The 12711-nt window shown below is 36.0% G+C and overlaps 1 protein-coding gene across 1 annotated transcript in view; it reads left to right on the top strand.

Moving 5' to 3' along the window:
- The window catches only part of LOC120226153 (palmitoyltransferase ZDHHC15-like), a 236429-nt gene that overhangs the window by 129509 nt on the left and 94209 nt on the right, over positions 1-12711 (top strand). The window contains 5 exon segments of the mRNA XM_039224347.1: positions 4989-5124; positions 6124-6135; positions 6451-6460; positions 8557-8625; positions 9383-9503. Of these exon segments, the coding sequence (XP_039080278.1) occupies positions 4989-5124; positions 6124-6135; positions 6451-6460; positions 8557-8625; positions 9383-9503 (348 nt within the window).

Below are 12711 nucleotides of genomic sequence, written 5' to 3'. Positions count from 1 at the left end.
GTGGGAGAAGAAGGAGAAAAATAGTTGGGGAGAGGGAGGGTGGCAAACCATGAGAGACTCTTGAATGCTGAGAACAAACTGAGGGCTGAGGGGGGTGGGGGAGAGGGGAAGGGGGTGATGGGCATGGAGGAGGGCACTTGTGGGGATGAGCACTGGGTGTTATATGGAAACCAACTTGACAAACTATTGAAGGAAGAAAAAAAAAAAGAAATTATGTTACAGATAAACAACAGAAAGTTATTCAGTCATAAAAATATTTTAATGAAATCATTCATGATCAAATGGAATTTATTCCCAGGATACAAGGGTGTTTCAATATCTGCAAACCAATCAGTATGATGCATCACTTCAATAAGAGAAAAGAAAACAGCACATGATCATTTCAATGTAGAAAATACCTTTGACAAAGTACAACATCCCTTCATCACTAAAACCCTCAACAAAGTAGGTTTACAGGGGACATACCTCAACATAATAGAGGCCATCTATGAAAAACCCACAGCTAGTATCACACCCAATGGGAAAAAACTGAAAGCTTTCCCCCTGAGATCAGGAACAAGACAAGAATATCCACTCTCATCACTTTTATTCAACACAGTACTGAAGACCTAGCCATTGTAATCAGAGAACAAAAAGAAATAAAGGGCATCCACATTGGTAAGGAAGAAGTAAAACTTTGAGTATTTCCAGATGACATGATACTCTATATTGAAAACCCTAAAGACTCTATCAAAAAAGTACTAGAACTGATTAATAAATTTAGTAAGATTGCAGGGTTCAAAATCAATGTGCAAAAACCCATTGCGTTTCTATGCACCAATAAAGAAACAGCAGAAAGAGAAACTAATAATGCAATTCCATTTAGAGTTGCACAAAAAAATAATAGCTAGGAATAGACTTCACCACGGATTTGAAAGACCTGTACTCTGAAAACTATAAAACACTGATGAAGGAAATTGCAGATAACACAAACAAATGGAAGAGTATTCCATGCTCATGGATTAGAAAAATGAATATTGTTAAAATGTTTATACTACTCAAAGGAATCTACAGATTTAATGCAATCCCTACTAAAATACCACCAGCATTTTTCACAGAACTATAATAAATATAATAAATAATCTTAAAATGTGTGTAACCACAAAAGACTCAGAATAGGCAAAACAATCTTGAGTAAGGAAAGAAAACCTGGAGGTATCACAATTACAGATTTCAAGTTATCCTACAAAGCTGTAGTAATCAAAACAGTATGGTACTTGCACAAAAATAGACACAGATCAATAGAGCAGGATAAGAAGCCCAGAAACAAACACCTGATTGTATGGTCAATTAATCTTCGATGAGAGAAGCAAAAACATTCAATGAGGAAAAGACAATCTCTTCAACAAATCATGTTGAAAAAACTGAGCGGCTACATGCAAAAGAATGAATCTGGACCACTTTCTTACACCATACACAAAAACAATCTCAAAATGGATTAAAGATCTAAATGTGGGACCTGAGGGGCACCTGGGTGGCTCAGTCGGTTAAGAGTCCGACTTCAGCTCAGGTCATGATCTCACGATTCGTGGGTTCCAGCCCCACATCGGGCTCTGTGCTGACAGCTAGCTAAGAGCCTGGAGCCTGCTTCAGATTCTGTATCTCCCTCTCTCTCTGAACCTCCCCTGTTTATGTTGTGTGTGTGTGTCTCTCTCTCAGAAATAAATAAAAACATTTTTAAAGAAATTTAAATGCGGGACCTGAAACCATAAAAATCTTAGAAGAGAGCACAGGCAATAATGGGTGACATTGGCTACAGCAACTTTCTTCTAGATATGTCTCCTTGAAGCATGGAAAATAAAAGCAAAACTAAACTATAAGGACTACACGAAAATAAAAAGCTTCTTCACAGTGAAGGAAACAATCAACAAACTAGAAGACAACCTCCTAAATAGGGGAAGACATTTAAAAATGGCATATCTGTTAGAAGGTTAGTATTCAAGATATATAAAGAACTAATACAACTCAACACCAAAAAACCCACAAATTATTTAAAAATGGGCAGAAGACATGAACAGATATTTCTCTAAAGAAGACATATGAATGGTGCACAGACACATGAGAAGATGCTCGACATCACTCATCATCAGGGAAATACAAATCAAAACTACAATGAGATATCACCTCACACCTGTCAGAATAGCTAAAATAAAAAATACAAGAAACAACTTGTTGGAGAAGATCTGGGGGATTGGGAACCCCTGTGCACCTTTGGTGGGAGTGCATACTGATGCAGCCACTGTGGAAAATAGTATGGAGGTTCCTCAAAAAATTAGAAATAGGGGGCACCTGGTTGGCTCAGTGGGTTGAGCCTCTGACTCTTGATTTCATCTCATGTCATGATCTCACAGTTCATGAGTTTCATCCCCATGTGTGCTCTGTGCTGACAGCAGAGCCTGCTTGTGATTCTCTCTGTCTCCCTCTCTCTATGCCCCTCCCATGCCCTCTTTCTCTCTCTCTAAGATAAATGAACTTAAAAAAATAAAATATATTAAATGACAATATCAAATACTTTTTAATAGTTTATTGTCAAGTTTGTTTCCATATAACACCCAGTGCTCATCCCCACAAGTGTCCTCCTCCATGCAGATGGGCTGGGGGGGATGTGAAGGGGGGTGAATATCAAATATTTTTAAATGATTTAAGAAATTGTGCTTGCAGGGCACCTGGGGAGTTCACTTGGTTTAAGCGCCTGACTCTTGATTTTGGCTCCGGTCCTGATCTCATGGTTCATGAGATTGAGCCCCACATCAGACTCTTCTCTGACAGTGTAGAGGCTGCTTGGAATTCTCTCTCTGCCCCGTCCGAACTCTCTCTCTCTCTCTCTCAATACTAAATTTAAAAAAATAAATTAGGCTTGTTAAAGTAACTTTTAATTACTTACTATCCAGTACTTTTAGACCAATCTTATGAAGTAGATATTATTTCTTCTATTTAACAGATGAAGAAACTTGGGATGAGGTGTCTGATTTTCCAAAGTGATTTTTTACCTATTAAGTGGAAGAGATGAGGTTTAAACCCTAAAACTCTGATCACAGATCCTTTTCTTTTTCACCTTTGCCTTCCTTTTGTCCCAGCCAGAAGACAGCTTTCAAGTTTGTGTTCCTTTGGAAAATCATTGACATATCTTTTGTAAGATTAGCAAAATATGATGCCAACATTGGCAATAAGCTTCGTACCCGACCAAAAATTTCTGAAATAGAATACCCAAATTTCTACTCATTTGCAAAATTATAATATACAATGTCACAAGCTTTGTCCAGCTTCTCTAAGACTGTCACCAATGAAAAATACCTACAACTTTTTTCCAAATTTTTATTTAAATTCCAGTTAATTGACATACAGTGCAATATTGTTTTTAGGAGTAGAATTCAGTGATTCATCACTTACATACAACATCCAGTGCTCATCACAAGTGCCCTCCTTTTTTATTTATTTATTTTTTAAAATTTTTTTATAGTTTATTTATTTTTGAGACAGAGAGAGACAGAGCACGAGTTGGGGGGGGGGGCAGAGAGAGAGGGAAACACAGAATCTGAAACAGGCTCCAGGCTCTGAGCTGTCAGCACAAAACCCGATGCGGGGCTTAAACCCACGAACTGTGAGATCATCACCTGAGCCAAAGTCAGACGCTTACACCACTGAGCCACCCAGGCGCACCGACAAGTGCCCTTCTTAATACCCATCACCCATCTAGCCCATCTCCCATCCACCTCCCTCCATCAACCCTCAGTTTTTTTCTATCTTTCCCTAAAACTCATGGTTTGTTTCTCTCTCTCCTACCCATATGATAATCGTTTTTATTTTTTAAATTTCATGTATGAATGAAACCATATGGTATTTGCCTTTCTCTGACTAATTTATTTCACTTAGTAGAATACACTCTAACTCTACCCATGTCATTGCAAATGGCTATATTTAATTATTTTTGATGGATGATTAATATTGCATTATATATATCCTACACCTTCTTTATCCATTCACCAGTCAGTGGACATCCAGGCTTTCTCCATAGCTTGGTTATTGTTGATAATGCTGCTATAAACATTGGGGTACATGTACCCCTTCAAATCAATATTTTTGTATCCTTTGAATAAATACCTAGTAGTGCAATTGAACTATTCTATTTTTAACTTTTTTTAATGTTTTATTTATTTCCGAGAGAGAGAGAGAGAGAGAGAGCATGAGCAGGGGATGGTCAGAGAGAGAGGGAGATACAGAATCTGAAGCAGGCTCCAGGCTCTGAGCTAGCTGTCAGTACAGAGCCCGAAGCAGGGCTCGAGCCCACGAACTGTGAGATCATGACATGAGCCTAAGTCAGACGCTCAACCGACTGAGCCACCCAGGAGCCCTTATTTTTGACTTTTTGAGGAACCTCCATATTTTCTGCAGAGTGGCTGCACCAGTTTGCATTTCCATCAACAGTGCAAGACCGTTCCCCTTTCTCCTCATCCTTGCCAATACCTGTTGTTTCTTGTGTTGTTAACTGTAGCCATTCTGACAGGTGTGAAAAACTACAAATTAATAAAAATCATAGTTAATCGTCAACAGGGTCCTGACAGCTAGATGTTACATATCTGTATATAACATCATATTATGGTATAATGGAGTGGAAAAGCCATAAATCTTAAGAGTCAAGTGAACTGGGTTTAGAGCTTAGTTTTGCTATATACTAGTTAATTGAGTATAACCATGGACAAAGTACTTAATCTCACTAAATTTTCTTTTCTTTATTTATAAAACAATACTACCTATCACATAGACTTAGGAAGATTGAGATAAAACCCAGATAAAATAATTAAGATAATTATCCTAAGAAGTTATAAGCCAAATTGGTATCTGGACTTCAAGGGTAGGTAACAAATATCTTCACCTAAGTAGTTATTGTTGTTTTAATCTTTTATTCAAATTTTGAAAAATAAAGTCTCACTTTTCACTTCTGCTTCTAGTTCCAGTTGTCCTATTCAGACAAGGAACGCTATGAACATGAAGAAAGACCTGAGGTCCAGAAGCAGATGCTCATCGATATAGCTAAAAAGCTCCCAGTTTACACAAGAACTGGGAGTGGAGGTCAGTTCATTGAAAGTCACCTAGAGAAGCAAATCAGCAAGAATCTCAAAAAGGCTGTCACATATATCCACAGGCTCATCTGTATACCTAGCACTGGAGTCTACCACTAACATTTGCTATGTTGCTTTATCACATATCTTTTCACAAATCCATCCCTCTATCCATCATCCATTGAGTCATCTTATTTTTTTTGATACATTTCAAAGTATCAGATATAAATACACACCTACCTATATATTTTATCATTCTTTTATTGGGTGAAATTTGCATACAAAGACATGTATAAACCTTAAGCATGCCATTCAGTATTTTGACAAATGTACATATCTGTGTAACCAAAACTTCTATACACATTACCACACCCCAAAAACTTCTTTTATGCTCCTACCCTGTCAATCCCACCAACCGCCACCAAACAACCACTATTCTCCTAGATTTCCACCATAGATTAGTTTTATCTGCTCTAGAATTTTATATAAATGGAATCATACAATATGCACTGTTGTGTCTTGCTTCTTTTATTTAGCATAACATTTTGACATTCGTTCACGTTGTTTTTTATTTTATTCTCTTGTTGCTGAGTAGTATTTCATTGTATGAATATATCATAGTTTGTTTATCCATTCACCTGTTGATGCACATGTGGTGTTCCCAGTGCTTACTTATCATTAGTATTCTTGCACAAGTGTTTGTGCAGAGCTACGTCATCTTTCTTGGGTAAATATCCACTATGGAGTTTTACTCTTAGTTTTCATCTGTACAACTAGAAGAGTACTTGCTAAACCAATTCCCCACCTTTCAAAAGTTGAAAGTGAAGCCTCTTTTGACAAGATATACTAATGTTTCTAATAAGGAAGATTGTGTTTCATGGATGAGGGAATTATACTGTAGATATTTTGTTCATCTATTTATCATTTATTTATTCAACAATCATTTATTAAGATCCTATGTGGAAATTGGGGGAATCTTAATATGGTCTGGATAAGGGCTTATTATTAATTTTGTTAGAGTAAGGATGTCATGGTGGTCATGATTTTTTAAAAGTTTTCATGTGCACCTAAATACAGTGAAAAGTAGACAGGAAATTATTTGTATAATTTATCACAGTAGTAAACAGAATGATGTGATAGAACAGAGGTTGGTTACAAACTAAAGGCCTATGGAATGAATTGGACCTGAGATACATTTTGTTTGATCTCTAATGTATCATTTAAAACTTTGCATTTGTTTTTAATTTTTAACAATTGTAATATTTCCACATGAAAGTCCATATTTCTGGCTTCTCTTGAAAACTCAGACATCTGGAAACATTCAATTGCATTTTCACATGACAAAAATTAGCTAAACCAGAGTAGTAGCCACTCTTTTTAAACAGGGGATGAATTCTCAGATTCTCTCACAGTCTCCAACTGGCTGTTCCACTCACTACCCACTATTTCCTGGACCCTTGAATCATTTCTTTACAGCCCTAAAGATAAAGAAGTTTTCTCTGAGGAAATATCATTTGATACAATAAAAAAGTATAATAAAAAAGTAACTAACAAGAAGGAACAGAGGGACTAACATCCCAGGCAGAAGGTACTGCAAGTACAAAAGGCTCTTAGACAGGAGCAAGCTTACAGTATTAGAAGAACAAACATATAGCCAGTGTGATCAGAGTATAGCAGGTGGAGCATGATACCAGTTAAAATTGAAGAGGCAAACAGAGGCCAGATGATGAAGGCCATGAAAAGGAGTTTGGGTTTTATTCTAAGGGTGTTTGAAGGGTTTTATTAAGTTTATTTTGAGAGAGAGAGACCACAAATTGGGGAGGGGCAGAGAGAGAGGGAGACACAGAATCCGAGGCAGTCTCCAAGCTTCGAGCTTTCAGCACAGGATGTGACATGGGGCTTGAACTTGTGAACCAGGAGATCATGACATGAGCTGAAGTCAGACGCCCAACCAACTGTACCACTCAGATGCTCCATCAATACATTATTTTAATTTGAAGTCCATATTCTATTTAGATTTCCATAGTTTTTCTCTAATGTTCTTTTTCTGTTCTAGAATCCCATCTGGGATAACAAATTACATTTAGTTGGCATGTCTTCTCATGGTCTTTCAGCTCTGACAGTTTCTCAGGCTTTACTTGTTTTCAATAACCATGATAGCTTCTAGGATTTTAGGATTAATGATCAGGTATTTTGTAGAATTTCCCTCAGTTGAGATTCGTCTGATATTTTTCTCATGGTTAGATGTAGGTCCTGTGTTTTGGGTAGGGAGACCATAAAGGTAAAGTACCATTATCATTGTATTGTATCAAGGGCACATCCATGAACATGACTTATCACTGCAATATTAATCTTGTTCATTTATCTGAGGTAGTGTTTGTCAGTTTTCTCTAAAGTAAATTTACTCTTTCTAACCCCTCCTTCCTTTCCTCTCTGAAAGGAAGTCACTATATATAGCCGACACTAAAGAAATGAGGAATTATGCCCCCCCTTAAAGGCAGAGTATCTATATAAATTATTTAGAATTCTTCTGCATAGGAGATTTGTCTCTTCTCCCTTATTTGTTTATTTATGATTCATATAAGTTTATAGGCATAGATAATCACTTTATATTTTGGGTTATATCTCAATTCTACTTTATTTTCTTACTCTAATTGCTCCAATTTTGTAAAATCACATTTTATGTCAATAAATAAAATATTCATGTCCTTCTCCTTGGGTGTATGTTCCACTCATATTTCTCTTGCCTTTGATTCAAACAGGTATGTCAAAATTTCAGCAATAGCTAGTGTAAAACAAATAAATCATCAGAGTAGTAATTAGTAAAATTTCATTTTGCATACAACAAAAAGGGTTTACAAACCACAACCACTCAAACCAAAACATAAAATGAGGTTTGGGGTATATTGTTATTAAACAGCTTATATAGTGGAAAACAAGGCTTGTTTATTCTTCACAGTGATTAGTATATTAGAATTTCCTTAAATGAAACAGATTTGGTCAATAGTTACTTTATGTCGACCTTGGAAAACGGCTTAAATTTTACTGATGATTTGCAGAGACATAAGCAAGAAATAACCCAGGTCAAGTCAGTCTTACAAAATAAGCTAAATTAAGCTTTGTTTATATGACTAAACTAATTTTGTCTGCTAGGGAAATTTTCAAGAATTGTCTCCATTTACTTTTTATTTCAACAGACTGTAGCCACATGTATTCTTCTGTACTTTTATTAATCCGTATATTGAGAAAAATGAGAGGAGATACCTTAGGCTTCTAGGTATGTAACTTGCTGCCAGCACAATTCTATAAACTGTTCTGATTGACTTAACCTAGAAATAACTGATGACAAAATAGTTTGGGAACAGCATATATTGGAAATCTAGAAATGAGTGTACTGGTTCTATGTATACTGGTGAGATCTTGAGTTAAATTATGAGGTGTTACTTCATTTCCATAGGTCCACTTATCACACTCTGTGTTGTTTCTTTTGTAGATGTGTATTAAAAATGGACCATCATTGCCCTTGGTATGTCCTCTTGATTCATTTCTTTACCCTGAACGGGTAAAAGTGTCTCAAAATGCCTAGTTTCCTAAGCATAGTTGTAACATGCTTATTTCTACAACCATAAATCTCTGGGCTTTGTATTTGCATGAGGGGGCTTTCAGGAGAGGCATGATATTATAAAGTAAAAATAAATATACCACCAAAGGTATGGTGATGAATTCATGGGCTCACAAAGCTCACAGCCTTTTGTCCATTAGTTTTAGTAATTGGGTGTAGTAATGAAATTGAGCACAAGTAGTTGTCTTCTTTGACATTATACTATTCAGTTCTGTTTTTAGCTGTCTTAATATTTGAAATATTCTAGATTGTTAACCAATAATTCTCCAAATTTTGTATGTCTGACCTACAAAACCAGTCTGAAACTGTCCAACTACAAAAAGAACATGCCACACTATACTAAGTGTAGCTGCTGAGATTGTAATAGCTTTTCAGCATCCAAGATTCAAGTTTTCTTGGGTGTGTCAGGAACCAGTCCTAAACTATTAGGTAGGCCACATGTCTCTGTGCCTATAAGTGAAAGGAGAAACAAGTGAGACATGAACTTGTTTTTCCAGTCTGTTCCTATTAAGGTACTTCTATTTATGTTGAGTTTCTTCTACACACATAATGAAGCAGCAGGAGTTATATATTTCCATTGCGTAGTTCACTTATATATCAGTGTGTTCCCAATCAATGGATCCTGATTTCAAATTAGTTTTTCTTTTTTTCACTTTTTTAGGGTTAATAATTGCATTGGATTTTCCAACTACAAATTCTTTCTTCAGTTTTTAGCTTATTCTGTCCTCTACTTCCTGTACATTGCTACAACAGTCTTCAACTATTTCATCAAATACGGGAAAGTAAGTAGAAAAAACACATAGCCACTCCAATCTGTGACATTTTTTCAACTTTTCTATTTACACTTTGAAATAGCTAATACTAAAGTAACCAGCAGGAAAGGCACCAAAAACAAGTTTCTCATGTTGAATATTCTGAGATTTAGAGGTTTGTTATTTAAGGATTCCACTTAAACCAATTTATGCCATACATGAGAATCTTGTTAAGACCTTTAGGAGTGTGGTCTCTTGACTCTTAGTGATGCATTACAATGTACTTATCTAGTCAAATTATAAAAATCCACTTCTTACCAATTTTCGATTTCTAAAATGTTGAAACTAATTCTGAATCTCTAGTTTCCTAAGAAAAGGCTAACAAAGTGTTTCCTCATTGTTGAAAAATCCTTTCTCATTTCCTGTTCAAAGGAGAGTTGCAAAATTCCTGCTGAACAGACAGATTCATTGACTCCTTTTCACATGTGACCAAAATGAAAAGAAGAGTCTTAGTTGAACTTTGTATTATTTGAACTGTGTATGACAAACACTGGGTTGGGAAATAGGAAAACTGAGTTCTAATACTGGCTCTGTTACCCACGTCACTGGCTCATTGCCAAGATCAAATGAAATGTATGTTGAAAGTATTTTACCTTTCAAAATATGATTCCAATAACTATAGTAAAATCTAAAAAGCATTTCATATTTCTTCTACTTGAAGATTTCAACCATATCCCATCCATTTTCAAAAGAATTAAAGGCATACTTTTAATTTATGTATATGTATGGGGTCTGGCAGCCATGTAGTGAATTTTTTTTTAATTTCATGCCGATGGACTCCAAAAGATATCCCTGCCCCACAACTCCAGTACAGCAGTTAAAATATCATAACCTTCCATGATGAGGACTGTCTAAACTGAACCTAAATAGCAAAAGACAGATTTGGGCAGAGCTATTAGTTATTACTTTAGGAATTGCACAAGAGCCTATATAAACAGGAATCTCTCACCTCAGGTGAAGTGGTAAAGCAGCAGGGGAAGAATGTGAATCTTGTGACCAAAATATGGTTCATAATAAACTAGAGAGCAAAGGAAAAACACAAGTCGGTGAGAATCTAAATACCTGAGACTATTTAAATTATTAACTAATGCTTTGATCCCTATTAGTGTAGAAACTATAGTGTAGAAAATTATAATATGTGCTTTCCATTCTACCTTTAATTTGCTTAATTAATTCAGATATTTAATAAATTTAAGAATCAGGAATTATATAATGGATATTAAAATATTCAACTCAGAGATATAAAAGTATAAGCAGAAATGAAATTTTCTCATAAATTTTCCTCAAATACAAAATGTTTCATTATTTTGGCAGTTCTGGCTCCTTTCCACAACATAGTATCTCTTTTCTATTGCTCAGGTTTTCATGACCTGTTTGGTATCCCATTTGCACACTTAACTACTACTCTGAATGTAAAGAAAATCCACTGTATCCAATTCAGCAGGAAAAGTGCCAGCCTTGGTTTTCACTACAGACATTACTTGGTCCATAACACAGTAGGCTACTGTTTAAGAATTCATAACAGTAAACAATGTTGCATTTTATACATTTTGCCTTAGCCCACCTAAACAATCAATAATCAAATACTAAAATGCCATCCAGGTTCTGTGTGCTTTTTTTTAGTCTTGAAAGATAATATTTGGATATGGATTACCAGAAATATACCAGTATTCACAAGCACAAGATGAACATAGCCTTGTCCTTTTCCTAGTCCCTCATTTTTTCTCTATAGTAGACTAGCTCATGCCTGACAGATGGGATGTAAGAAAACTTGTCTTGGCTTGCCCTCATAATGAAAAGTTCATTGAAAATTCAGGGAAATGCTTCTTTGCAGTCTCTCCAGCCAGAAAGCACTTCGGTGTGGTTTAGAGATGGCTTTCTCAGTTTAAATTGTCTTACCTTAAAATGAAAAGTAAACACTGCCATATATTTAAAAAATCATGTATCAAGGAGACTAGTGGTCCTCCGAAGAACAGCAACCCCCATTTGTATAATAGTTTGCAATTTTCAAAGCACTTTAATATCTATTATCTCATCTTCTCCTCACCACAAACTTGTAAAGTACATAAAACAAGAATTGTTAGTCTCATTTAAAAATGATAAAACTGAGGCTTATTGTACTTAAGCGACTTAGGATCACCCAGCTTGTAAATTTCAAAGTCAGGACTAGAAGCTGTCTCACCCTACGCCTAATGATTTTAAACACTGTACCATATCCTATTGCCCATTATGGTCCTGCTATGGAAAAGCTATAGGCCCTTTGCAATAAAGAATTCAGAAGACCATCAGAGCATGTTTATATTATATATATAATATTTATATATATAATAATTACATATTAATAATATATATATTAATTTAAAGAGTAGCTACTTTGATATGAAATTTATCTTTGCTTTATAAAAAATATAGTAATATACACCTTCCACAGTGGGCCATGAATCTCCTCACAGAGATTATGAATTATTTTAGAACCAAGATAGTAATATTATTCTACCAATATTCCCCTGAACTGTTCTGGTGGCTATTGCTTTGAGTAATTTAGCCTTGGTTATCTCCTGGGAAGGTAATTTTGAACATAGGGCTGTCAACCTCTTCTAACAACAACAACGACAACAACAACAACAAAAGGACTTTATCAAGGAATGTCCCTTGGCAGACAAAAGAGAGTTCTGCAAAAGTAATTAGGGGAGGAAAAGACTTCCAGCTCAGCCAACCAGGGTTTGAACTGACTCTATCAGTCCCTCTTCCCCAGACATTTCCTATTGCACCGCTTAAACATGAAAGATTAGAAGTAAAATAATCGTATGCTTTTTTTCTTCAGTTTGTTGTGGGCTCTTTAGAGTTTTCATTTTTATATATATAAATAGTTTATTGTCAACTTGGTTTCCATATAACACCCAGTGCTCATCCCCACATGTGCCCTCCTCCATGCCCATCCTCCCCCCACACCCATCAGTCCTCAGTTTGTTCTCAGCATTCAAGAGTCTCATGGTTTACCTCTCTCCCTCTCCCCCACTATTTCCCCCATTCTTTTCCCCCATGGTCATCCGTCAAGTTCCTCTTAATCCTCCTATACGTGCAAACATAGGGTATTTGTCCTTCTCTGCCTGACTTATTTCGCTCAGCATAACACCCTCAAGGTCCATCCATGTTGCTACACATGGCCAGATTTCAT

Source organism: Hyaena hyaena, unplaced genomic scaffold (genome assembly GCF_003009895.1).
Source record: "Hyaena hyaena isolate Hyena2069 unplaced genomic scaffold, ASM300989v1 scaffold_1635, whole genome shotgun sequence".
Taxonomy (NCBI): Eukaryota; Metazoa; Chordata; class Mammalia; order Carnivora; family Hyaenidae; genus Hyaena; species Hyaena hyaena.
Note: the sequence above shows the minus strand (reverse complement) of the source record. Positions and strands in the feature narration are given on the sequence as shown.